The 26,916-nt window shown below is 36.7% G+C and overlaps 1 protein-coding gene across 1 annotated transcript in view; it reads left to right on the top strand.

Moving 5' to 3' along the window:
* The window catches only part of EFCAB5 (EF-hand calcium binding domain 5), a 104,154-nt gene that overhangs the window by 18,144 nt on the left and 59,094 nt on the right, over window positions 1-26,916 (top strand). The window contains exons 2-7 of the mRNA XM_081108939.1: window positions 655-740; window positions 1,379-1,441; window positions 2,355-2,439; window positions 10,572-11,142; window positions 20,543-20,699; window positions 26,216-26,264. Coding sequence (XP_080965065.1) covers window positions 699-740; window positions 1,379-1,441; window positions 2,355-2,439; window positions 10,572-11,142; window positions 20,543-20,699; window positions 26,216-26,264 — 967 coding nt within the window. The 5' untranslated portion in view covers window positions 655-698. The remainder of the gene's footprint in view (window positions 1-654; window positions 741-1,378; window positions 1,442-2,354; window positions 2,440-10,571; window positions 11,143-20,542; window positions 20,700-26,215; window positions 26,265-26,916) is intronic.

Raw genomic sequence — 26,916 nt, 5'->3', positions numbered from 1 at the left:
TTCATTTATGGATAATAAAAACCATTATAAACTTATGAACAAAAATAGATACAGAGGCAGAGCAGCCTTGAACAGACTGTCAAACAACAGTGAGAAGGCCTAGGAGGGTTGGGGGATGGGGAGGGGGGAGTAAGAGATCAACTGAAGGACTTGTATGCATGCATATAAGCATAACCAATGGACATAAGACACTGGGGGGTAGGGGAGGCCAGGGGATTGTCAAGGGCGGGGGGAAAAAAGGAGACATATGTAATACTCTTTGTAATACTGTAAGCAATAAAACAATTAAAAAAAAAAGTTTTACTTCACCTCATCTTGATTGTTATTTCAGAAATTAAAAAGGATGACAATGTTTTTAAAAATTTAATTGCATTACTGTTGCTGGTGGGTTTGTTTTTTTAATGATAATAGTGATGATTACTGGGGTGAGTTTTCCTGTCTCCCTGAGCACTAGCCTAGCATTAATATAGCTTTGGTCAGTAATAACAGAAATAACAGTATTACAGTTTGAAAAATTTAACAGTTGAGAACTCATTACCATTCAATAGAATGGTGGGATGTGGTGGGGGTCAGGGGAGATTTTGATCTTTCAGAGTACTTTGTGTTGTTTATTAATGTTGTCTTTCTCTCTTTTTGTTATTAATAATGGTCTAGTAATACTTTCACCTACCATTTGATGATATTTTTTGCTGGTCCAGATGAGTAAGTCACCATCTCAAGAGGAACCCAAACCTGCTCAGGTACCTGGCCTAAATAGATGCCTAACCATTTAACCATGAGAGGATTTGAGACTAGTTTTCTTAGAAGAATTGAGATGAAATATCATACTCTATCATTTAATTAATTCTCTTTTTAGTTGAAGCATTCTGCATCAGATTTTAACAAAAATGCAAAAAAGGGATCAACTAAAAAGCAGTGGCCTGCTTCTAGTTAGTTGATATTCCTTATCCTATATAATAAAAGGCTAATATGCAAATTGTCCCCTTGCAAGTTCGACCAACCGGGAGTTTGACCGCTCATTATAACATGTGCTGGCCAACAGGAGGTGGTGCAGAATGAAGGGAGACCCTGGCCGGCAACAGCCAGGGGAGGGAAGGCCCTGGCCAGTAGCCAAGAGGCCCCAATCGGCCCTGATCGCTGGCCTGGGCTAGGGACCCTACCCGTGTACGAATTTCATGCACCGGGCTTCTAGTATATTAATGAGCCTGTTACTGTTTGAATTTGTTAATACACTACCTTGGTGTGATTTTATTTGGTATGATGTTTACTCATTATGTGAAAATTTTTAACATAAAAAGCTTGCTATACTAGAGTATAAGGTATTAGTTTATCGACAGTTCCTTCTGGATTACACTAATTAACACTGTTTCCATTTTAGGAAAATGGAGAAGAAAACAAAGAAAGGAAACAGGAAGCAACTAACAGGAATGAGCCTATTGAGGTAGAATTTTCATAAAAAGTCAGATATTAATGCTGGAGAGTAACTTGGACAAATTAATTTTCTTATAAAAGAAGGAAAAGAAAAGATGTGGGTATTCAGACAGGTAAATAAAATGGCAAATGGAAAGTTAAGCTGACTCCTTTGAATCAGTTGTAGGACGCTTCCATAGGTAAATTATTTGTGAAGAGCTATTATGAATTATATATAAATAAAGATTGCTTTCTAAAATCAGAACTATTACCCTAAATACAATAACCACCAGTTTTTAGGGTAATTTCATGATCATTCTGTACTTTTCATGTTAATAATTTATGTAACTTTGTGTTTAAATAAATACAAGACATATGAGAAAGCATTTTACAGTAAAGGGAGGCAACTGAAAATAGTTATATGGATTCACCATTAAGTTGATTAACATGAGTCTCTAAAATATTCTATTCTTCTTTTAAAAGTACATTGTCATAAGTACAAAAAGCTATTTTGCCACTGTTTAAACTAACCTTTAATTTCCTCAATTAAGATGAAATGTTTTCTTTCACCCACAAGCATGGAAGATGATTCCAATAGTAAAAGAAATATTTTCAAAAGTCTGATTGCACTATGCTGTGAATTATGTTTCTAGAAAGTATTGTATAATTGAAATGTTAATGTACATGTAGCATAATATTCTTAGCATATTACTTTGTTAGCAATAGGAATATGTGCTTACACATTGAACCAATACATTTTATCTTGTGAATGCAGTAAATTGACTGATTACTATGTTGCTTCTAATATATAGCATTAAATCCTAGCAAAATTAAGTAGGAATGTTTGGCAACTACAAGGTATTTATCTACATTTTTTAATTGGGAGAGTTAATGCAACTTTGAAGAAGAGCAACTCATTTTGAAAGGCTTCTTTTTCTTTTCAGAGTTCACAGAGTTCAGCACTGAGTTCTGCATTAGATTTCGACAAAGATGGGGAAGAAGAAAAACCAGATGAAATCAAATCTGAAGGTAGAGAACTAGCCATTCCCCTACAGCAGCAATTTTCAATTGGTATGCTGTGGCAGGCACACTAACTAGTGTGCCACAAGAATTTTTAAAACATGCAATACCTGACGATTTAGTTGGGGCACTGACCTCTTTTCCCTTAGATTGTCAAATTTAAAAAATGACAACATGACAATAGCCATCAGGTGTGAATGAATCAAACTGTACCTATATTTTTTTTGTCAAATCGGCAAAAATACTTTTGGTGCACTGCAGAATTTTAGTAATTGGCTTATGTGTGTCATAAGATGAAACAGATTGAAAATTGCTTCTCTGCACAACAGAATTTAAAACTATTATGTAGTTTTTATTAGGGATACATTTCTCAAGATTTTGCCCTTTAAAAATATAATCCTAGGAGTATTTTAAATGCAGTTTAGAAATAGTTTGAAATGTATTCCCTTTAACTTCTATTAATACTTTTAAGGCAATATTATGATTATTCATCTTGTACTAAATGAGGAAATTAGCTAATATTGGGGACATACCAGAAAACCCATTAATCCTATATATATATATATATATATATATATATATATATATATATATATATATATATATATAAAAAAAGTGTAATATGCTAAGTGTCCGACCATTTGACCAGTCCACCAGTCACTATAATGTGCACTGACCACCAGGGGGCAGACACTTCGACTGGTAGGTTAGCTTGCTGCTGGGGTCTGGCTGATCAGACTGGGCGAGATGGGCCACGCACACCCTGGAGCCCTCCCACAGTCCCTCCCAGGCAGCCAACCTCCCGCGGTCTGTCCCCAGCAGGCTGACCCTCATTGGCCCTGCTCAGGACTGGGCAAGACAACCCGATCACTGGCCAGGCTGAGGGACCCCACCGGTGCACGAATTCGTGCACTGGGCCTCTAGTACAAACATAAAGTGAGGAGCCACAGTGATTAGGTCTGCATATTGTTTTTCTGTTTTTTCTTTTTACCCCTGTACCTGACCACACATTTATTCTGTTTGACTTCTAGCCCCATACTTAACTGAAATCCCACATAATTATGCAGATTGAAAATGTATTATGATCCAGAAGGCAACAAATAAGTGGGCAAGACAGTAATCATTCCTTTCACTAGTTTGTCTTTTTTTAAAATATATTTTTTATGTTTAATCATAAGTTAAAAAAATGAGAAAACACCAAACTTACACATAATGCCAATAACTTTTAAAATCTTTACACCAAATGCTATTAATAATGTTAGTTCTGCCCTGGCCGGTTTGGCTCAGTGGATAGAGTGTCGGCCTGCAGACTGCCAGGTTCAATTCTGGTCAAGGGCACGTGCCTTAGTTGCGGGCACATCCACAGTGGAGGGTGTGCGGGAGGCAGCTGATCGATGTTTCTCTCTCATTGATGTTTCTGACTATCTTTCTCCCTTCCTCTTTATGAAAAATCAATAAAACATATTTTTAAAAAATGTTAGTTCTTCTAATTTCAGATACATAGTGAAATCCTGTGTGACAGAAATTCTTTACAATATTTTCAATTTAACAATTTCAATTAATTGAAATTCCCTTCAATTCAGTTTACAAGTATTGAGTTTTTAGTATATGATACACTACGCAAGGCTGAATTACAATAATAATTATTGAAGTGTTTTCCTATAAATTGCTATGTATATGCTAGTTATAACTTTTAGATGCTTACTTTTCTACAAAGCGTTTCTCTGTCTTTTTAACCAATTTAAGCAATGACTATTTCTTCTTATTAATACACATTTTAATATTTACACATTAAGAACCAAACTTTCCAACGTTTGTTCTGTTGTTATTGTAAACTTAGGACAATTTTCACAGCATCACTAACTTTTTAAAAAGTTTCTTTGCAAGTCCCTCTCCACCTGTCTTGCCCTCACCCCATACCAGTCTCTTGGTTTCACTTCCTTCTCACTCCCATACTCTACCACCACTATTTCATACATTTACTTTGCCTTTACCTTAATCACTTGGGCCATGTTTACAAATGAACTCTTTCCTTTTAAACATGCCAAACAAAACTGTGATCTAGGTAACTCGTTATAAATTTAATTAGGTGTTCACATTAATCAGTTATGGCCAAATTTGCACCTGCAAAACTTCACATATGTATTCTTTTATGTAATTTATTGTCTCTCTAGAAAACATATTAATCAATAGTTTTTGGTCTTTCCTGTTCTTATACTTTCAATTTCTGTTATTGCTTTTCCACGTATAGTAGAAGCAGTGGTTCTCAACCTTCCTAATGCCGCGACCCTTTAATACAGTTCCTCATGTTGTGGTGACCCCCAACCATAAAATTATTTTCGTTGCTACTTCATAACTGTAATTTTGCTACTGTTATGAATCGTAATGTAAATATCTGATATGCTATATGTTTTCCGTTGGTCGCGACCCACAGGTTGAGAACCGCTGATTGTGTTTTGTTTGTGTAAGTCTATTCATCCCAGAACATGGTATATACTGAAAACATTGCAGTTCCTTGTTGTAATATTAAATGCAATGAAATATACTTAATTTATTCAGTGATCAGTCATAATTAAATCTAATATTCTGAACCTCCCTTTGTGAGTGTGTGTGTGTATGTATGTGTGTGTGTGTGTATAAGTAAGATGTGGGAGGAGAAACTGTTACTGCAATTTTAACATGTTAAAGGAAATGTTTTTATCCTTATTATATATTTGTCAAAATGATGGCATCTTGCCAGGCAGCTCCCAGAATGTGCTCAAATACATATCTTTGCATAGAAAAAACTGTGGTTAAATATACCATATGAAGTTTTCACTTCTTTGTCTTAATTGTTTTACTTTTTAGACTATGAGTTTAACTTGCATTTTGAAAAATCTTTTTTTTATTAAAAAAAAAACAACTATCAATTTGCTCAGCTTTGTTCTCATTACAGAGCCTAAGATTAAACAAAGTTTTGCAGGAAAATGTCTTTTCCTGTAGCTATTGAATTTATTTCTAGTAGTATTAAGTAGTCTTTCTTTTCCTCTGCTTTCACAGTAGTCTTTCTACATTATGTGGAAATGTTAAGAAATCCTGATAAGACCAAGCCAGCTGAGTTTCAGACAGGGTCTGTGTTTAAAGAGAACATCACACATCTAGTTGAATAGCCCTGCTGAGTCAATTTTCACTAATTTAATCAGGAGCCAGACCCACTAATGTTACATGCCTTCTTGTGAAGAAAGAGTCTACTAAGGCTTATTATAATGTGGATTATAATTCATTCCTACTTATGTCCTTAAATAGGGTTGTACTGAGGCCATGCTCAGCAGTGGGCTATGCACTAAGTGCAGGAAATGATAAAAGTCACTTGTAAGGCTGGACCTTTCGACAATATGAATAAGGAATTATTTAGTTGAAAGCATTTATGCCCATAGTGCGTAAATGAATAGGTCTTTGTATGTTAGAAGGTGGATTAATACAAGGGTGAAGGTGTGTATGTTAGTGTGTATGAAAGGCTATTAATTCTATGAAGAGTTTAGGAAGAAAATCTTGAAATAGAATTTCAGTGCCTAGCATAGTACTAGGCACAAAATGAGACATCAATAATTATTTATTGAATGAATGTACACATGAATAAAAACATCTGTAAAAGGTTTAGGAATGTCCAAACACAGAGCTGCTTTTCTTTTTTAAAAGTACCTGTTTGAAACTATATTCAAATGAATCTGAGTTAATTTTTCCTTGGGGCAGTGCTGTAATTTATGATCCTTGAATTCAGAGGTCACTCAATCAAAAGACAGTTGTATGTAGGCTTAATCAGAATCCTGACTTATTGACCCTGCTATTGCTGTACCTCCTTTTCCTTTATTGGTTTTATGGCCCTACGAGAGAAGTGTTTGACTAGAGTTATAACCAAACACACATCTATTTCTCTTCTACGTATCAGTGGGGACAACGTAAGCACTAGGATTATTGCTTAGCAACTTATAATATCTAAGAATACTAGGGGAGCACTAATAGGCTGTAACGAAGATAGAGAATGCCCTAGTTCATGTGGGGGTTTATAATGGGTTGTGGCAGATGGGTAGGTATTAATTTGCTATACATCTGTAGCACTACTTTTATTTATTTTTTATTTTTTAAAATATATTTTATTGATTTTTTTATAGAGAGGAAGGGAGAGGGATAGAGAGTTAGAAACATCGATGAGAGAGAAACATCGATCAGCTGCTTCCTGCACACCCCCTACTGAGGATGTGCCCACAACCAAGGTACATGCCCTTGACTGGAATTGAACCCGGGACCCTTCAGTCCACAGGCCAACGCTCTATCCACTGAGCCAAACCAGTCAGGCTGTAGCACTACTTTTAAAGCAGAAGGAATATATGTCTTGCATTATGCTGGAAAGGTTCGAAGCAGAGAGAATACATTAGAACCTGCACACTTTCAAGAACTGCTCTTACACACTTATTTAAAATCAAAATATAAACAATGTATATTAATGAGCAGTGTTACAAGACAGAATGGATTTCCTTTCCCCAAAAAAAGTGGTCAATTTGTTTCTAAATCCAACCGAGATGTAAAAGGAGAGCATTATACTACCTTCCACACTTCTCCATATTGAAATAAGAGAATTAGCCAAAAAGGAAATAAAAACTTGGGAGGGAGGTTCATAAATACTATCTACTATTGGGTATAAGACATTGTTTAGATTAAATATTGGCTTTCCAAGGGTTTCTTTAGAGACTACTTAGACTTTTCTGACAGTCTCCCAGATTTCCTTATTTTTAGTGATCTTGACAGTGGTCAGGTTTGGATCACCATCCATCCCTGGATCTAAATGGGTGAGGTGCCCTGGCTGGTTTGGCACAGTGGATGGAGCGTCAGCCTGCGGACTGAAGGGTCCCAGGTTTAATTCTGGTCAGGGCACATGCCCGGGTTGTGGGTTCAATCCCCAGGAGGAGGAAAGAAGGAGGCAGCCGATTGATGATTCTCTCTCATCATTGATGTTTCTATCTCTCTCTCCCTCTCCCTTCCTCTCTGAAATCAATAAAAATATATTTAAATAAATAAAATAAAATAAAAAAATAAATGGGTGAGGTCAGTATTATCTAAACCAAATGGATTAAGAAAGAAATTTGGGCAGACATTAGAGGTCAGCTGGGTGGCTCAGTTGGTTGGAGCATCATCTGGTACATTGAAAGGGTTGTGGGTTCAATTCCAGTCAGGTCATACCTGGGTTGCAGGTTCAATCCCCAGTTGGGGCGGGTGTGGGAGGCAGCTGATCAATATTTCTCTCTCACCTCAATGTTTCTCTATTCTCTCTCTCTCTCTCTCTCTCTCTCTCTCTTCCCCCTCTTTCTCTCCTTCTCCCTTCCTCTCTCCCTAAAATCAATAAACATATCCTGGGGTGAGGATTAATATATATATATTTCGGTGGAGAAGAAGTGATCAACCGTGCCACATGCTGCAGAGAAATAGAACATGTGTTAAGGAGTACTATCAAGTATTTTTATAGAATGTCCCTAATTGTGATTGGTCTGAAGGTTTTTTTTAAAAATCATGATACGGTTGGGATTATGAGTTTGGGGGAGGAAGACTACAGAGGCAAAATGCTATTCTCATCACATCCTATCAAGTATATCATATATGCTATTAGCATGACTTTGTACTGTTGATGTTAATTCTTCTCATCTGACTGAGATAGCTTTGTCAGGTTTGTCCACTGTAAAGTTACTCATTTCTGTACCTTACTTTCAGGAAAAAGTCACTTATGCACAGCCCACACTTAAAGAGAAGAGCATTATACTCTACCTTTTTGAGGGCACACTTTTTTGAATACTTCTGCACAGGAAGCACATTTGTCTATGTCCCCCATTTACTTATTTATTCAAGTATTTGTTTATATCAGCATGGATTTATGAATATTTCTTTTATACTTGGTTATAATCCAATACTACTTCATTTCTTTGCTCAAATTGTTTCATCTTTGGCCATTAGGAGCTCTTTCAGTTGGCTGCTGTGTCTCTTTGACATACCACAATCTTTGCAGAGTTGTTTGAACTCTTCTTTATTTTCTGGCACTACAAGATGCTCCAGGCTCAACATATATATATTTCCTGCCCCAGTCCTTAAATTAGTCATTTCTCCAGTGAGTCCTGATTTGTAAAAATTTGAGAATATTAGCAACCAAGATCTGAGCACTAGGTACCTAAGTGTTCTTTTATTTTCCATAGATAGCATTTATAACGTTTTTTTAAATCCTCACTTGAGGATATATGTTTTTATTGATTTGAGAGAGAGAGAGAGAGAGAGAGAGAGAGAGAGAGAGAGAGAGAGAGAAACATCAATGTAAGAGAGAAACATCGATTCGTTGCCTCCTATATGTGCCATGACTGGGAATCGAATTCACAACCTGGATATGTGCTCTGATCAGGAATTGAACCACATTCTTTTCTTTTTTAAAATATTTTTATTGATTTCAGAGAGAAAGGGAGAAAGAGAGAGATAGAAACATCAGTGATGAGAGAGAATCATTGATTAGCTGCCTCCTGCACGACCCTACTGGGGATCGAGCCTGCAACCCAGGCATGTGCCCTTAACTGGAACTGAACCCGGGACCCCTCAGTCCACAGGCCAACACTCTATTGAGCCAAACCAGCTAGGGCTGAACCCACATTCTTTATGGTGTATGAAACGACAGTCCAACCAACTGAGCCACTTGACCAGGGCTATAACATTCTTTTTATTTTCTTTAATTTCTCTGCTGTGAGGGCATTAATTATAATTCTTTTAGAGACTCCTTACATTTATTCTATTAATGCTTTTCCTTGGGTATTATTAATTATTGGACTGGTTGAATTTAGTCATGGAGATAATCTTTAGTCACGATTCTTATGTGTGTGCTTACATTTGCATTTGGGAATCCCTGTTTGCTCCTTTGTGGGCCGAGTTTTTGTTTTCTGTAGCCTACTGCCAGTGATTGTGGCTAAGAGGTAAGATGTGCTGTCAGTGAAGTCTGTCAGCAATTTATTTTCTCTGTGTGTGGAGACATTATTCTGCCTCTTTATCCCAAACCACTATGTCCTAATGCAAGGATGAATCCATATCTACATTCTTTAAACTTGGGATGCCTCAAAGCTGCTCTCAAATTTCACAGTGTATGTTTTTCTCTTTTATATTTTTAGTCGCATATTTTCTTCAATCATTCTGCTCCCACCCGCCTTACATTTTTCAGAGACCCTCAAAATTTCTGCCTACTGAAGGACTCCTTCATGATTGCCAGCATTCTCTTTTTAAAAAAATATATCTTATTGATTTTTTACAGAGAGGAAGGGAGATTGATAGAAAGTTAGAAACATCGATGAGAGGGAAACATCGATCTGCCGCCTCCTGCACACCTCCTACTGCCCGCAACCAAGGTACATGCCTTTGACCAGAATTGAACCTGGGACCCTTCAGTCTGCAGGCCGACGCTCTATCCACTGAGCCAAACCAGTTAGGGCAGTGGTCGGCAAACTGCGGCTCGCAGGCCACATGCGGCTCTTTGGCCCCTTGAGTGTGGCTCTTCCACAAAATACCAACTTCTGCGCATGGGCCACGAAGTTTCAACCGCACTGTACCTGCGCGCCCGGTATTTTGTGGAAGAGCCACACTCAAGGGGCCAAAGAGCCACATGTGGCTTGCGAGCCACAGTTTGCCAACCACTGGTCTAGGGGCAGACATGTAACCTGATTAGGGTCAATGAAATGTAAAGGAAAGTGTTGGAGCAAGGATCTGGGATCTTTTCTTCAAGGATAATAAAACAGAATCTCAAGAGGAGAAATCCTCTTTGTTCTCAACCCTTTTCTCCTGTAACGAAGAGATGTCTGGAGCTGCAATAGCTGTTTTATGATCCTGAGGTATAAACACAAGAAAATGAATGAAGAATAATGAAGCAGGCGCGGTACTCAATGAGAAACAGAGTGGCTGAATGATTTCTGATCAAGTCAACAATGAATGTCCTTACGGTTATAGTCACTGTTGTCTGACTTCCTGTTACTTTCAACTGTGTTTGAATACACCATTTAAAGAGATATTTTCCCCTATTAATATTCTAAACTAGCATATATTAAAATCTACTTCTAATATATCTTATATTTCACTTTTTTCCCCCTCAGAATCAAAACTGGAGGAGCAGCCAGGGATCTCAACTGTAAAGGAATCTAACATTGAAATCTCAAAGAATGTTGTAATTAGAGAACCTGCAAGTGTGGTTTTCAATGTAGATCAAACTGTACTGGATTCAAAGCTCGATCTACCATGGAAGAAAAATCTTTTTGAACGAGTGGAGGCAAGAGCTCAAGCAATGCAGCAGAAAATATTAGATAAGGATAAACTGAAAAAAGAACTAGAAAAAAAAGCTGAGAAAAAAATCCCTAAGGAAACTTTGGCCAAAGAGTGGTTTAATATTGACAACATGACTCTGAATACTCGTGCATATTTGCTTGACAAACTTCTACCCACCTTAGTGGTTGGAATGGAAAATATGTTAATGCAAGTGGAAAAAAAGAAGCTTTTGTCAGAAGCTGATATTCCAACTAAGTTTGATCCAATTATTTATTTGGGGGAATATTTAATGAGAAATAATCCTCTTTACATCAAAGACACAGGAATGTCTGGTTATCAGAGGGAGATGAAAAATGTCACAGAAAATCTGAAGATACATATTACCAACACTATCTGCAACAGGTACAATTTGTTATATTTTCAGTTAATGATATAGCTCCTTACACGGAAAAGTACATAGAACAATGATATACTCATACAAATTTAAAAGGACTTCAAATAAGGCAGTTCTCTCTATGGAGCATGCCTGACCTGTCTCTTTCTCTTCTCTCTCTCTCTCTCTCTCTCGCTCTCTCTCGCTCTCTCTCTCCTAAGTCCCAAAGGCCCTTCTTTTGTTGTAATTTGTTTCTTGAGCCCATTTCTTCTACAGCTCACTTCTATTTTAAAAAGTATTTATTGAGCTACTACTATGTGCTTCACTATGAGGCACTAATGAAGACTTATGAAGTGTATTTAATCAGTTTCTTATATTCACAGATTTACTTATCTCACTAGGACCCCAAATGTCCTTCTCTCTTCTGTGGAAAGTAAATCACACGAGTTGAGAGTAGGGACTTTTTCAAATTTTAACTTTTCAGATAAGCAACATATTCACCTGGTTCAATAGCCAAAATATATAGTTATACAATGAAAAGTTTCCCATTCTTATCCTCCATGTACACAGTATTCTACCTCTGCCTTAAATAACTTCTTTTTTTAGTTTTCAATGGATCCTTCCAAAGTCCCTTTATACATACATAAGCAAATGCAAATGTGGATACTTGATTTTCTTTCTTTTATATATGAAAATATGTGAATAAGTTACATTTTCCTCTGTTTTTCACCTGTCATTTATCTTTCATCATGAAGATGAGTTTTTTATTTCTACATGGTTGAGTTTGCTTACTTTTATTTTATGGCTTTCATTTTTGAGTCACTGTTGTATTTCAGATATTAAAATAATTATCCTATCTTTTCTTATGAAATTATATTCTAATTTTAAATATTGACCCATTTGGAATTTATCTTAAGGTAAGATGTAAGATATGGATCCAACTTCATCATTTTCCAAATGGCTATGTAGTGATCCCAATAATAATTATTGAATAGTCTATCCTTGCCCCACTGTTTATAATGAAACTTTATTACTAAATTCCTATATATTTTGTAGTATTTTTGGACTTTTCTGTCCTATTCCATTGGTCTATCTCCCTTTTTATGCACCAGCACTCTGCTTTAGTTATTGAGACTTTTGAGTATATTTCAATGAGTCTGACTGCTGGTCTCCATTATTTGTTATTTTTTCTGATCACTCCTGTCTGTTCTTGTGTGTGTTTACTTTTTAATATGAACTTTAGAATTGATTCATCTACTTAAAAGGGGGGTGGGGGGGCACCAAAAAAAAGTTATAGGAATTTTTGTTGAAATCTGATTAAATTCATTTATTAACTTGGAAAAAATCGACACCTCTAATAATGACAAGTGTTTCTATTTGAGAACATATCTTTCCATTTGCTCATCATATTTTGTATCCATCAGTGTTGTCTTAAAATTTTTTATAAAGGTTTGCATCTTTTATTAGTTTTAATACTAGTTATTTTATAATTTTTTGTTGCCATTATGAGACTTTTTCTGTTACACTTCCTATCTAGATATACTTTGAATACACAAAAACTATTAATTTCTGTAAATTTTTGTACTTTACTACCTCTTTGAGTTCTCTTATTGTTTATACTAATTTTTAATTGATTCCTAGGATTTTCTAGGGAGGCAACCATACTGTCTACAAGCAATAAGTTTTCTTCTTCCTTTTCAATTTTTGTATTTCTAGCATCTTTCTCTTGCCTAATTGCATTGGCTATTACCTCCAATATGAGAGTGGTGATATGGGCATACTTGTTTTGCTTATGACTTTAAGTAGAAATGACTCTTTTATTAATTACTGTTTCACCAAACACACACACATATATATAACTACCATAACTTGACTCCATTTGATCTGAAAAAGGTCTATTTTATCACATTAGGGAAAATTCACCTAATTTATATCTTATAAAGTGATTTTTAAAAATCAAGAATGATTGTTGATTTTGTCAAATGCCTTTTCAACACCTATGCAGATGATCATTTGATTTTCAGCCTGGATTCATTAATCATGAACTTTATTAGGAGATTTACTAATTTTGAACTATCTTGTAATTCCTAAAACAAATCCTACTTTGTTGGTATATATTTGGTTACATTGAAACATACTTTCTACTGTTAAGACAGAATAAATGTTTAATTCTTTCCTTTTAATTACAGATTTTCATAATATTCTTTCTTTCTTTCTCTCTCTCTCTCTCTCTCTCTCTCTCTCTCTCTCTCTCTCTCCCTCTCTCTTTCTTTCTTTCTTTCTTTAGTCACCTCCAGTGGCAATAAAATATACTGTTAAGACAGAATAAATGTTTAATTCTTTCCTTTTAATTACAGATTTTCATAATATTCTTTCTTTCTTTCTCTCTCTCTCTCTCTCTCTCTCTCTCTCTCTCTCTCTCTCTCTCTCTCTCCTTCTCTCTTTCTTTCTTTCAATAGTCACCTCCAGTGGCAATAAAATGTTTTTCTTATGTGGGGGAAAGTTATTTTTAGTATCATTATGAACACATGGATTTTAATATATAGCCCAAGTATTTTAATATATTATACTCATTTTTTCTTTTTGATGCTCAACTTGACCCAACTTTGGCACCTGTGTTTTTCTGACATTGTCTTTGAAAGCTTCATGATTTTTTAAGGATTCTTAGTTCATTTTGGTGAAGATCATTCATTGAAGAGCTAGAAATGCCCATAAGTATTGTATTGTCATTGTTTCTAGGCTCTTTCATGACTAAAATATAATTTAAAATATTAATAATTTCATGTCAAATATGTTTCAGGGTTTTTACTTAATTCCTTGATTTTATATTTGTATCTCTTTTTTTTCCCTCACACTGAAAATCTTGGTTCCTAACAAGATTGACAGAACTACTTGTTTGCTTTATCTTATAATTTACATAAAATAGCTTCAAAATAATAATACCAATAAGCCTACTAATAATAGAATTAGATTTTGTATTTATTTTCAGCCTTGTGGGCCAGAGAATATATCCTAGTAAGTATGTGTACGTAAAAAATAAAACCATTAAAAAACTAGAAGAAACCAGGGATTAAATTCCTTTATAACCAGAGAAAAGCTTTTGAATCATGAAAATATTGATAAATTTGATTACATAAAAAGTAAAAGCTTTTTGCTGGAAAATTGAGTCGACTACTCAATTCTGCTTTTAGTCTACAAAAATAGCCATACAATATTTAAATGAATAAGCATGGCTGTGTTCTAATAAAGCTTTATTTATGGACCAGGCTGGTGTTGCTCAGTGGTAGAGCATCAGCTGCACAATTCAGGTCGTGGGTTTGATTCCTGATCAAGGGCATGTGCCTGAGGTGCAGGTCTCACCTCTCTCTCTATCTGTCTGTCTCTCTCTTTCTCTCTCTATCTCCCTTCCACTCTCTCAAAAAATCAATGGAAAAAATATCCTTGGGTGAGGATTAACATAAAAAACCAAAGTCTATTTATGGATACTAAAATGTTAATGTCTTGAATTTCTATATGCCACAATATATTATTATTATTGTTATTTTAAAAAATACTTTAAAATATAACAATCTTGGCTTCTGAGTTGTGCAAAACAAAACAGCAGGCCAGATCTGGCCCCCAAGTTGTAGTTTGCTGATCCTTGGTCTAGTTAATATCTTTTTTTTTTTTTTTTTTAATATATTTTATTGATTTTTTACAGAGAGGAAGGGAGAGAGATAGAGAGTCAGAAACATTGATGAGAGAGAAACATCGATCAGCTGCCTCCTGCACATCCCCCACTGGGGATGTGCCCGCAACCCAGGTACATGCCCCCGACCGGAATCGAACCTGGGACCTTGCAGTCCGCAGGCCGACGCTCTATCCACTGAGCCAAACCGGTTTCAGCCTAGTTAATATCTTTTAAGTTTCTTCCAAATCTAAAAAAAAACAAAACCAATTAAGACACTTGTAATCTCTTCCTGAATCTCCACATTTACCTTTGAATGTATTCTGGCATGGTTACTTATACTTAAATTTATAAAGGAACCTAAAATTCTTTGTGACTTGTTTTGTGTCCTTCCTGTGGTAAGCAACAAATTAGAAACTTTATAATGATAATTTTTTTGGAATTAGGTACATCTGTTCCTCTGGAATGAAGTAAGAAATATTTACAGACCTCTTGTTTTACTTTATGTAGAGACATGAAATTTTTGTTTTCAGTCGAAACAGTCTTTCGCAGAGAATGGTTGCCTACCAAAGACATCAGAATTATCTGGGTGATTGGTTAAAAGATTTCTATCGTCTTCCTCAAATCTTCTGAATCAGAAACCCTAGGAATGCACTTAAAACAAGTTCTACTGGAGATTATATGAACACTAAATTTTCAAGATCAATCATTTAGTGAAACAAGTTAAGGGAGTTTTAGTACTAGTGAAAAGTTCCAACAACAGCAGGAAGCAGTATCATCAAATTTAATAAACAGCTTAAAGAACTCTTGTGTTCACCATCTGTTCTTGCAGAACAATAGATTAGATTTGTATTTAGTTCTGTTTCCATTAAAAAAAAAAACAACCTTAAATTTGGGAATTGGTGTCAAGGCTGTAAATCAATATATTAACAAATCCTTTGTCCTGTTAGGGCTGTGTAAATCTCATTCAGTACATAAAACTAGGCATTTTTCAACATTTATAGTAAGAGTAGTAATAGGCATAGTAGGACTTTGGTCTAGACTCGATTGCCAATCAATAGCATGACACAAGAAAATTAGTTCATTTCATTGGTGTTTCTTGAATGAGGAATTTGATATTTAGGGTCATTTGAGGTTTGATAAGAGCCCTAGTTTCTATTGAGCACTATGTTGTAGGAGTTTCATGAAAGAGTTAAAATAATCAAAGATCCTCTCTTTTTTTTTTTTTTTTTTTTTTTTTTTTTTGCCTGGATTGTCAGGATCAGGGCTTCATCTCTCTCTGGTAAAAATCCAAGATCTATAGGTCAAAATGTGACAAAAGCAAAATGAGTGTCAGGCATTGGTAGACTATTCAGAAATCCTAGGGATGCCTTACAACAGCACTATGTCTACTGACTTGAAGCTTGGATACCCAACATCTTTGCAATAACAGTCCTGCTTTAAAATTCTCTGAACTATATCACTGTTTGTGTTGTTCTCAACCCATTAGAGAGCTTTGGAGAAGTCCATTTTGGAAATGAAAGCTTTCCTTATTTATTTTCAAGAACAAAGACAAAAATTTTACTTGCTTTTTCAAGACTTTATCTTCTGGTGATTATGTTAAAATGTTCACTTTCCTCAGCCTGAGCTAAAGTTTTCATGTGCCTGTTTCCCAGAACAAAAAGGGATTCATCTCTGTTTGGTGTCTAAGGACAATAGATAGAAAAGACACTCTTTACTGATTTGGAACAATTTTTATAGTGGCCGCCACTTTCTGAAAAATAAAATATTATTGCTGTTTGTAAGTTTTATGCATACAATCTTTTTATTGCTTTTCATTAGGGTTCCTGGAAGAGAGGTATAGAATTAAAGTGGACTTTAATCCTTACATGTAATTTTGCAAAACCAGTAAGGAGGCTAGGTTTGTCTCATTTTGCTTTTCATATTTTTTTAGCGTCTTTCCCCTCTGATTGTTGGTTCCTCCAGTGCTTGAGAATACATATTCTGAAAGTCACTACTGCCTTGTGAATTGATAATGAAAAAAAACCTTGCTCTTAAAATAGGATTACAAACTTTCAATAGCCTGATTATGGTGATGGTTAGACATATTTACACATGTGTTGAAATTTGTACAACTATGCACCAAAAAGGTCAATTTTACTGTATGATATATTATTCAAAAGCAAAAAAATTTAAACAGTAAAAAATAAGGATTATAGAGGACAATTATTAATGTTAGAATGTCACACTGCTCCAGAAAAGTGGGACCTGTTATACTATCATTGTTCTCTCTCTTCTCCACCAAATCATGATACACAGTCCTGATCCTAGAATGGGAGTTTAAATGAACCAGGAAGTAGATCTAAGGGATCCAGGGCAAAAACTTGGATCTTCTTGTGTAGTAGTTAATAGTGATGTGTATCCAGTTCTGGCTTGGTAATGACCTCTGGTCCCTACATCCGTTGCTTATTTCATAATCACTATGTATCTACGATAAACCTTCAGATACCTTCTGGACATTTTCCCTATGAGTCCTCTTTATAAGCCTTTTAACTAATAATGGAACACTTAATCCAGGAAGAGAAAGAACCACTAAGAAACATTCCATAGAAATTACTTTCTCTACCACAGCTACATAAAGGAGATAAATAAGCCAGTAAAAATGCATTAAGCATTAAGGAAACACAAACCAAGTGAAAACTAAAAGGGAAAGAGACACATGCCTTTATTTTGCTTAAATAATTCCCTGCAAATTAACTCATATGCAGTGTTCAAGGAGCTTACGCAGATTATGTGACAAATATGTTGTGTATGTTTCTGTTGAATGTGGTATCTGCAAAGCGTTTGAAGGTTTACTTCAAAGGACGTCCTTTTTGTGTTTAAAAACACACATACAGACACCAAAATGTCTAACTCATCCTTACAAGATGCCAGCACTAGGGACTTGGCAAGACTGAGGGAATGTTTCATCCTTGATATAGGGCTTTCTTAGTTGCCAGGAGACAGTGACTTCCTAGGCAGATGTCTGTCTGCTCATACTCCACACCAGCTGCCACCTCTTTCCTGAGCCAAACCCTTGTGCTTACATTATGCTAGGAAATCCCATAGATGCTTCTCCTGAAGTAATATTATTAATATTAATCATCTTGTCAATCTGTATTGAATGTCATATTTTATCAATCCAGTAAAATAGATTATGCCAAAAGTGAGTGGATAGATAAGGAAATGCTTTTTTAAAATATAGTATTTGAATAACTATTATACCCAAATGTATGTGATAGGACTTTTTCCAAACAGGTTCTACGTTTGTTCAACCTTAAGCATAATAATAATATAGATTGAGTAGTTCATATTAATTTAGAAACTACACTCTGTTGTATATGTATTAAATATTATGTATTAAATATTAAATATGTATTAAATATTAAAAACTTAGAAATTCAAGTACTTATACACTAAGAATTTACCACACACACAAGACTAATACCACACACACACACACACACACCTGCAACTTGATGTTGGATGAATCTATAGTTCTTCTTCAGTGGCATAAAACATGATTAATGTTAAAAAGACACAGGTACAGTTCCTGAATCAAGTTCTCCCCAGCTAGGGCTGGATATCTGGGATAATGCCTGACAAGCTTTGTTAGTACAGTAGAGACATCTAAGACTACCTAGGATGTTTAGAAATTCCTAGTATTTGCCAACTGTTCTGTTGATTCATTTTAAACTATCCAGTAACTGATATCCTCAAAAGAAGATAGGATTTTTTTCTGTTCAGAGAATAGACTGAAAACCTTATGTGCAACTGACTTGGTTTTTAATGGCTGAAGATCTTATGTGCAGCTGCCTTGGGTTATATATCCTCTGCCTTGCTCAGTCCTACACCAGCAAAACAGATGCTTCCTAGTCCTCCAGGGGGGAATATTCTTACTCCTTCCAATACTGAATTGAAACTCAACCACCTCATTAGGAAACAGGAAATCATCACCATCAAAGCTAGTTTCAAAGTTTGGAGGCACTAGATCAGAGGTATCCAGCATACTATGCTTCTTTCCACCTCAGGGTCTTAACATATGTCATCTCCTCTGCCTGTTATCATTCTTCTTCCTCTTTAGCTATCTTACCAATCCTTTAGAGTTCAGCTTAGTTCAAATACTATGTCATTTTTAATTAATTTACCTATTCTAATCTTGCTCTCATTATGTAAGTTTGTAAGTTTTTTGTGTTATTTTTCTTGTGCTTGTTTTGTTTTTTTTACATACACAAGATTATTAATTTTGGGTAATTGACAGAAACCCAATTTTGTTAATCCCTTTTTGTGTTGCAGTATCAATACACCTAAGGATCTGGAGACACCCAGTACTTATTACACAATATTGTTTACTTAACTGTTCTGCATTGTACCCTAAGCTTTATAATAGCAAAATCATAGTAGGAGCTCAATACATGTTTGTCTTTGAGTGAATAAATGACTGACTTAGGGAGTAAACGGGAAAAAGCTAGAAGAAAGACACAGAATAGAGAGTCAGGCAGAAAAGAAGACAGAAATTTAGGAGAATGCTTTATAGAGAGGGGAAAGAGAGAGAAGTGGAGAGAGGGAAGCAGAGAAAGAGACAGATAAAGTAGCAGAGGGAGAAAGAGAAGTGGAAGAGCAGGAGAGCCAGCAGAGGGAAGGACCGGGGCTCTGAGATAAGTGGTAGAGGTTTGGCTGCTTAGCAGTTGTATCACAGGAACTTAGCACTTCCTTTAAAATACTAACGAATCTTCCAGCACTTTTAAATCATTACAGAACCTTCTACACTATTAAACCACATTGAAATTTTGGGTTTCAAACCTCAAAGTCTATTTTTGAAGGCTTATTTTCCTAGAGAATTTTGAAGATCTTATCTGGGCACAAAGAAATTACTTAGATTTTAGGGGTTGTTTTTTGTTTTGTTTTGTCTTGTTTTTTAGTACTAGGGGTATCCAAATGACCAGTTCTCTCTGAAAAGTCTTTTGCCTTTTAAAGTATATCAGATTACCTTAGTCTTTCTTCTTTAAAAGATGAAGACCTGCCTCAAACATTATTGCAAAACTGTACTTGAAACCAGCACCTATTTTTATTATTTTGAACTATTTTGGTATTTCAATCAAAACCAATTTGGGGGTTTTGAAGTCCTAGTCAGGATGATGAACATAGGAACAATTAAAATCACAATGCTTCCCCCATTTTCTACCTGGGTAATACAGCTCTGTCTGAATACAAGGATAACTATTGTGCTCAGGGGCTGTCAAAGTAACTCTGGCCAGATAAAGAAATCTGGCAACATACATTCCTAGACAGAAATCAAAAGTTTGGTCCAAGGCATCAGAATTACTTGAGATGCTTGTTGTAAATGCATCTTTCAGGCTCCCATCCTAGACCTTGAATCAGGGTCATTCCACATGATTTCTGCATCCAGGGAAGAGAGACACCCCACCACCTTAAAGCCTTAGTACATTCAACCTTGATTTTACTGTATACTGTATGTGGCAGCTTCTAGGGCTATTCTTAGTATTTCTTAAGTATAGTATTTAGTTGGGTAAAATAAGGCCTATCTCCATAAAAAGTCAAATAATAGTAGAAGACAGCCTATGATTAATGTGCTGCAGGCTTGAATCAAGGATAATTTCATGAAGAAAAAACAGGTTGAAAGTTTCTATGAGGCTCTGAACTCTTGTGTTCTGCCATTTGAACAATCTGAATCAAATTCAATGGTCTTAACTCAACATGTCTTCTATTTCTACATCCCTCAGAGTATCCAGGATGAAAGAGATGATTAAAGAGAAACAAGAACAAAGAGAAACCATAAGCCAAGTCAAAGTCCAGGTGGCCAACCTCCGGAAACAGGCTCTGCAGGAGCAGTTCAATGAATGGATTCTAGACCCTAAGGGAATGATTCCTATGAAAGTGGTAAGAAAGGGGGTATCTGTGAAGGGTAGGTGGGTTAGGAAATAAGAAGGTGATACTGAGTGGAGTACTAAAATCCTCCCTCTAAATTTTCAGTCCTGCTGACGTAAGTCAATTCATGACACTAGTCCATGAGAGTAGATTTCTTTAATTTTCTCTTGAGTGTTTTTAAAAATTTTAGCTAGAGTTCTAAAAATACATTGACTCTGGCTGAGGTTCCTAAAATCTTCATTACAGTCAGGCATAGCTTCCATTTGTTTTTTTGTATATATGTAACTAATTACTTCTGTGGGCTAAGCGACTATCTTAGCTCCAGATGACATCTGTACTCTAAGAGTTAAATATTTTCTTTTAGGTATGTATATACAGATATGAGAATACTTACTGGTAAAATAAAATGATAAGCATATTTTTGGTTCAAAGTGAATTTTTTATTGGATTTATTGGGGTGATATTGGTTAATAAATTTATATAGATCTCAGGTGTACAGTTCTATAATACATGTATATTGTATTGTGTGTTTACCACCCCAAGTCTCCTTCCATCACCATTTATTTATCTCCCTTTTCCCTCTAGTAATCACCATAGTGTTGTCTGTGTCTATGAGTTTTTTGTTTTTTTATATTTTCTTTATTGATTTCAGAGAGGAAGGGAGAGGGAGAGAGACAGAAACATCAAGGATGAGAGAGAATCATTGATCCGCTGCCTCCTGCACAGCCCGACTGGGGGTGGAGCCTGAAACCTTGAATTGAATCTTGACCTCCTGGTTCATAGGTCAATGCTCAATCACTGAACCACATCGGCTTGGCTGGCTGAACAAGTTTTTAAAAAAATTATTATTAATCCCTTCACCTTTTTCATCCAGCTTCTCTACCACTAGCCCCCACAGTGAATTATTAAAAAATAGACCAAGGAAGATAAGCCCCAGACTGGGAGAAAATATTTGCAAAAGATATATCTGATAAAGGATATTATCTAAAATATACAAAGAACTCTTAAAACTCAACAATAAGAAAACAAACAATCTATTAAAAATGGGTAAAAGACCTAAACTGACAATTCCCCAGAGATATCCAGATGGCAGATAAGCATATTAAAAAATGCTCCACAGCTCTAGCCAGTTTGGCTCAGTGAATAGAACGCTGGTCCATGGATTGAAAGATCCTAAGATCAATTCTGATCAAGGACACATACCGCTGGGGATCGAGCCTGATCCCAGGTGCTAGGCAGGGCTAGTGTGGGAGGCAACCAATTGATGTGTCTTTTTCACTGTCTCCCACCCTCCCTTCCACTCTCACTAAAAATCAATGGAGCCGAAACCGGTTTGGCTCAGTGGATAGAGCGTCGGCCTGCGAACTGAAGGGTCCCGGGTTCGATTCCGGTCAAGGGCATGTACCTGGGTTGCGGACATATCCCCAGTGGGAGATGTGCAGGAGGCGGATGATCGGTGTTTCTCTCTCATCGATGTTTCTAACTCTCTGTCTCTCTCCCTTCCTCTCTGTAAAAAATCAATAAAATATATTAAAAAAAATCAATGGAAAAATATCCTCGGGTGAGGATTAACAACAACAAAAAAAGATGCTCCACATATGTTATCAGGGAAATGCAAAGTAAAACAACAATAAGGCCCAGCCAGCGTGGCTCAGTGGTTGAGTGTTGACCTATGAACCAGGAGGTCAGGGTTTGATTCCCAGTCAGGCCATATGCCCGGGTTGCAGGCTCTATCCCCAGTGGAAGGTATTCAGGAGACAGCCAATCAATGATTCTTTCTCATCATAGATGTTTCTATCTCTCCCTTTCACTTCTTCTCTGAAATCAATAAACATATATTTAAAACAAACAAACAAAAAAACCAATGAGATACCACTACTCACCTATCAGAATGCCCAAATTCAAGAATACTGAGAACACTAAATGCTGACAAAGATGTGCAGCTATAGGAACTTTCATTCATTGTTGTGGAAATGCAAAATGCTACAGCCACTTTGGAAGACAGTTTGGCAGTTTCTTAGAAAACTGAACATAATCTTACCATATGATCCAGCCATCATATTCCTTGGTATATACCCAAAGGAGTTAAAAACTTATGTCCATGCAAAAATATGCACATAGATGATTATAGCAGCTTTATGTATAATTGCCAAAATTTGAGAGCAACCAAGATGTCCTTTAGTAAGTGAGTGGATAAATAAACTATGGTATATCCACAAAATGGAATGTTATTCAGTACTAGAAAGAAATGAGCTATTATACCATGAAAAGGCATGGAGTAACCTTAAATGCATATTATTAGCTGAAAGAAGCCAACCTGAAAAGGCTACAAAACTATATGATTCCAACTCTATGACAGTCTGGAAAAGTTAAAACTGCTGGGGTAGTAAAAAGATCAGTCCAAGAGTGAGAGGGGGAGGGAGGGATAAATAGGCAGAGCACAGAGGGTTTATAGGGTGGTAAAACAATTCTGTATGATGACATAATGATGGGTACATGTCATTATACATTTGTCAAAACCCATAGAATGTACAACACCAAGAATGATCCCAAATGTAAATGAAGAACTTAGGGTTATGACGTTTTCAATGAGGGTTTATTGATTGTAACAAATGGACCACTGTGGTAGGGGATGTTGATCATGGGGGAAGCTGTATACTATGTGGTAGCAGGCAGAGAGTATATGGGACTTCTCTATACTTTTTGCTCAATTGTTATGAACCTACAAATGCTCTAAAGAATAAAGTCTACTTTTAGGAGAAACCAAGATGGTGGCATAGGTAAACACTGGAAATTGCTGCCTCACACAACCACTTCAAAAATACAACTAAAAGACAAAACAGACATCATCCAGAACCACAGGAAGGCCGGCTGAGTGGAAATTCTACAATTAGAAGGAAAGAGAAAAGCACACTGAGACTCAGAGGAGGTGCGGAAGTAAAGTGCATAGGTACGGAGGCGCACGTGGAAAGGGCTGGCAACTGAGAACACAGTTGTCTTTTTCAATCAGGAGGGAGTCTCAAGCTCCTGACTGCTCTGAACTCCAGTTCCGGGCGAGTCTCTGGGAACCCAGACTCATAATACGGGGAGAAACTGGATTGTTTGGCATCGGTCGGAACTGGAGGGCAGCTTTCTCTCAGAGGTGCTTGCAGCGATTACCAGGACACTGAGACACGACCTCTTAGGGTAGGACTGAGGAGCAGCCATAGCTGCTTGCTCCGCCCTGTTGATTCCCTGAGACCCTGCCCCACCCAAGCTATGAGCAGAAGCTTTTGAATATGAAAGGCCTGGCCCTTTGCAATCTGAAAATTACCTAACAAATTGCAGCTGGGTCAGAGAGACCCAGAACTTCCAAAAGAAGGCCCAAGGCCCCACAGAAGCTTGCATTGCTTCACAGCTGGGCTTCATCTGGGCACCTCCAAGCCTCAAACAAAGAAGAGGAATCTACAGATCTCTCCATAGCTCCTGCTGGGTAGCTTCAGGCAGAGGCTAAATTAGCACCTCCTTAGAGATCCAAGAGCCAGTGTGCCCAGTGGTCAGAGTGGGACCATCCAGATTACAAATCCTCAGATCCATAAGGGACACACTCAGGAGGCAGACTCAGTGAGCACCAAAGCCCCACTGAAGCAAGTCTTGCCCCAGAAGGGTGTCTGCAGCACAGAAGTTCTCCCACTGCAGACACAGCTGATCCTCACAGCCAATTGGCCTGGAGGTCAATTCCTCCCAGTGATACCTACAACAATCAAGGCTTAACTACGACAAGACTGTGCACAAAGCCCACAAAGGGGTGCACCAAGAGTGTCCACCTCAGGTAATTGGGGAGGCTGAGCCACTGGGCCCTATAGGACACCTAGCACAGAAAGCCACTCCATCAACACAGGGAAGCATAAAAAATGCAGAGACAAAGAAACAGGTCACAAATGACAGAAATGGAGGAAACCAAACTACTGGATATAGAATTCAAAACCACGGTTATAAGGTTTTTCAAGAATTTTCTAGAAACCACCGATAAATTTAGTGAGACTCTCAAGAAATCTAGTGAGACCCTCGAGGTTATGAAAAAGGACCAACTAGAAATTAAGCATACACTGACTGAAATAAAGAATATTATACAGACTCCCAACAGCAGACCAGAGGATCGCAAGAATTAAGTCAAAGATTTGAAATATGAAGAAGCAAAAAACACCCAACCAGAAAAACAAAAAGAAAAAAGAATCCAAAAATATGAAGACAGTGTAAGGAGCCTCTGGGACAACTTCAAGCGTACCAACATCTGAATTATAGGGGTGCCAGAAGAAGAGAGAGCAAGATATTGAAAACCTATTTGAAGAAATAATGACAGAAAACTTCCCCTACCGGGTGAAAGAAATAGACTTACAACTCCAGGAAGCGCAGAGAACCCCAAACAAAAGGAATCCAAAGAGGACCACACCAAGACACATCATAATTAAAATGCCAAGAGCAAAAGACAAAGAGAGAATCTTAAAAGCAGCAAGAGAAAAACAGTCATCTACAAGGGAGTACCCATACGACTGTCAGCTGATTTCTCAACAGAAACTTTGCAGGCCAGAAGGGAGTGGCAAGAAATATTCATAGTGATGAACAGCAAGAACCTACAACCAAGATTACTTTATCCAGCAAAGCTATCATTCAGAATTGAAGGTCAGATAAAGAGCTTCACAGATAAGGAAAAGCTAAAGGAGTTCATTACCACCAAACCAGTATTATATGAAATGCTGAAAGGTATCCTTTAAGAAGAGAAAGAAGAAGAGAAAGGTAAAGATACAAATTATGAACAACAAATACACACACATCAACAAGTGAATCTAAAAATCAAGTGAATAAATATTTCTGATGAACAGAATAAACTGGTGAATATAATAGAATCAGGGGCATAGAAAGGGAGTGGACTGACTATTCTCAGTGGGGGGAAGGGGTGTGGGGGATGCGGGAAGAGACTGGATAAAAATCGTACACCTACGGATGAGGACAGTGGGGGTGGTGGGTAAGGGCATAGGCTGGGGTGGGAACCGGGTGGAGAGGAGCTATGGGGGGGGCGGGGGGAGGAACAACTGTAATAATCTGAACAGTAAAGATTTAATTTTAAAAATAAAAATAAATAAATAAAAGAGAAAAAAGAATAAAGTCTACTTTTAATAAATGGACCAAGAAGAAGTCTGAAATTTTTTGTGTGTAATTGAAGAATGAGAAATTTTAGAGGATTCTTTGGATTGCCAAATTGTTTGCCAAAGGTGCCTTAGCTCCATCATCCCCCATATCTAAGGGTTGATAGAAATGGCTCTGGAAGGGACAAAATGGGATCGTCCTCAGCATCCTAATTTTTACACAAAAAGGATGGGAATCATTGAGTACATATATGTGAACTCATTTTACATATCTATAAACTAAGTGCTAATTATTACTATTCCTGTCCCTGGGTTTAAACTGAAAAATTACAGATGGCTTTAGTCTAAAATACTAAGTATATGGTAATTGAGAAGTAATAACATGATCTTTTTGATTTATAGATTCAGAATGCTCTTCATGATTTTTTTCAAAATCCAGATTTCAAGCTTGGTAAGCATGCCAATTACTACAGTATTTATGTTTTTTCCTCTTTTGGGGGGAAGGGAAGGGATGCTGAATTAAGATGAAGAGTCAATATTGAGATGGATATTATTCAAAGCTCTTACAGAAGTATTTGAGCTTTTTTCTGCTCTTTCAATTTTTTTTTTAAATCCTCACCTGAGGATATTTTTCCATTGATTTTTAGAGAGAGTGTAAGAGAGAGGGAAAGATAGAGAGAAATATCGATGTGAGAGAAACACATCGATTGGTTGCCTCCTGCACAAGCCCCAACCAGGGCCCAGGCCAGGGAGGAGCCTGCAACCGAGGTATGTGCCCTTGACTGGAATCAAACCTGCGACCCTTCAGTTGCAGGCTGGTGCTCTATCCACTGAGCCAAACCGGCTAGGGCTTTTTTTCTCTTTCCAGATGGAGAATATAGAAAAGCAGAGAAGCAATCAGTGATTTTCAATTCTTTTAGTCCAGTGCCCCATTTTATTACAAATATTCTGTAATACCCCTTTAATTATCCTGTCAAATTCCTAGAAAACATTATTTACATACACAGAATTTTTTTAAAAAGATATGTCATAAATGTGATACAAAGAAAAGATATAAAAATTATATGCACTGTATTTCAATACATAAATGCTAGGTTATAACT

Source organism: Myotis nattereri (genome assembly GCF_964212035.1).
Source record: "Myotis nattereri genome assembly, chromosome: 16".
Taxonomy (NCBI): domain Eukaryota; kingdom Metazoa; phylum Chordata; class Mammalia; order Chiroptera; family Vespertilionidae; genus Myotis; species Myotis nattereri.
Note: the sequence above shows the minus strand (reverse complement) of the source record. Positions and strands in the feature narration are given on the sequence as shown.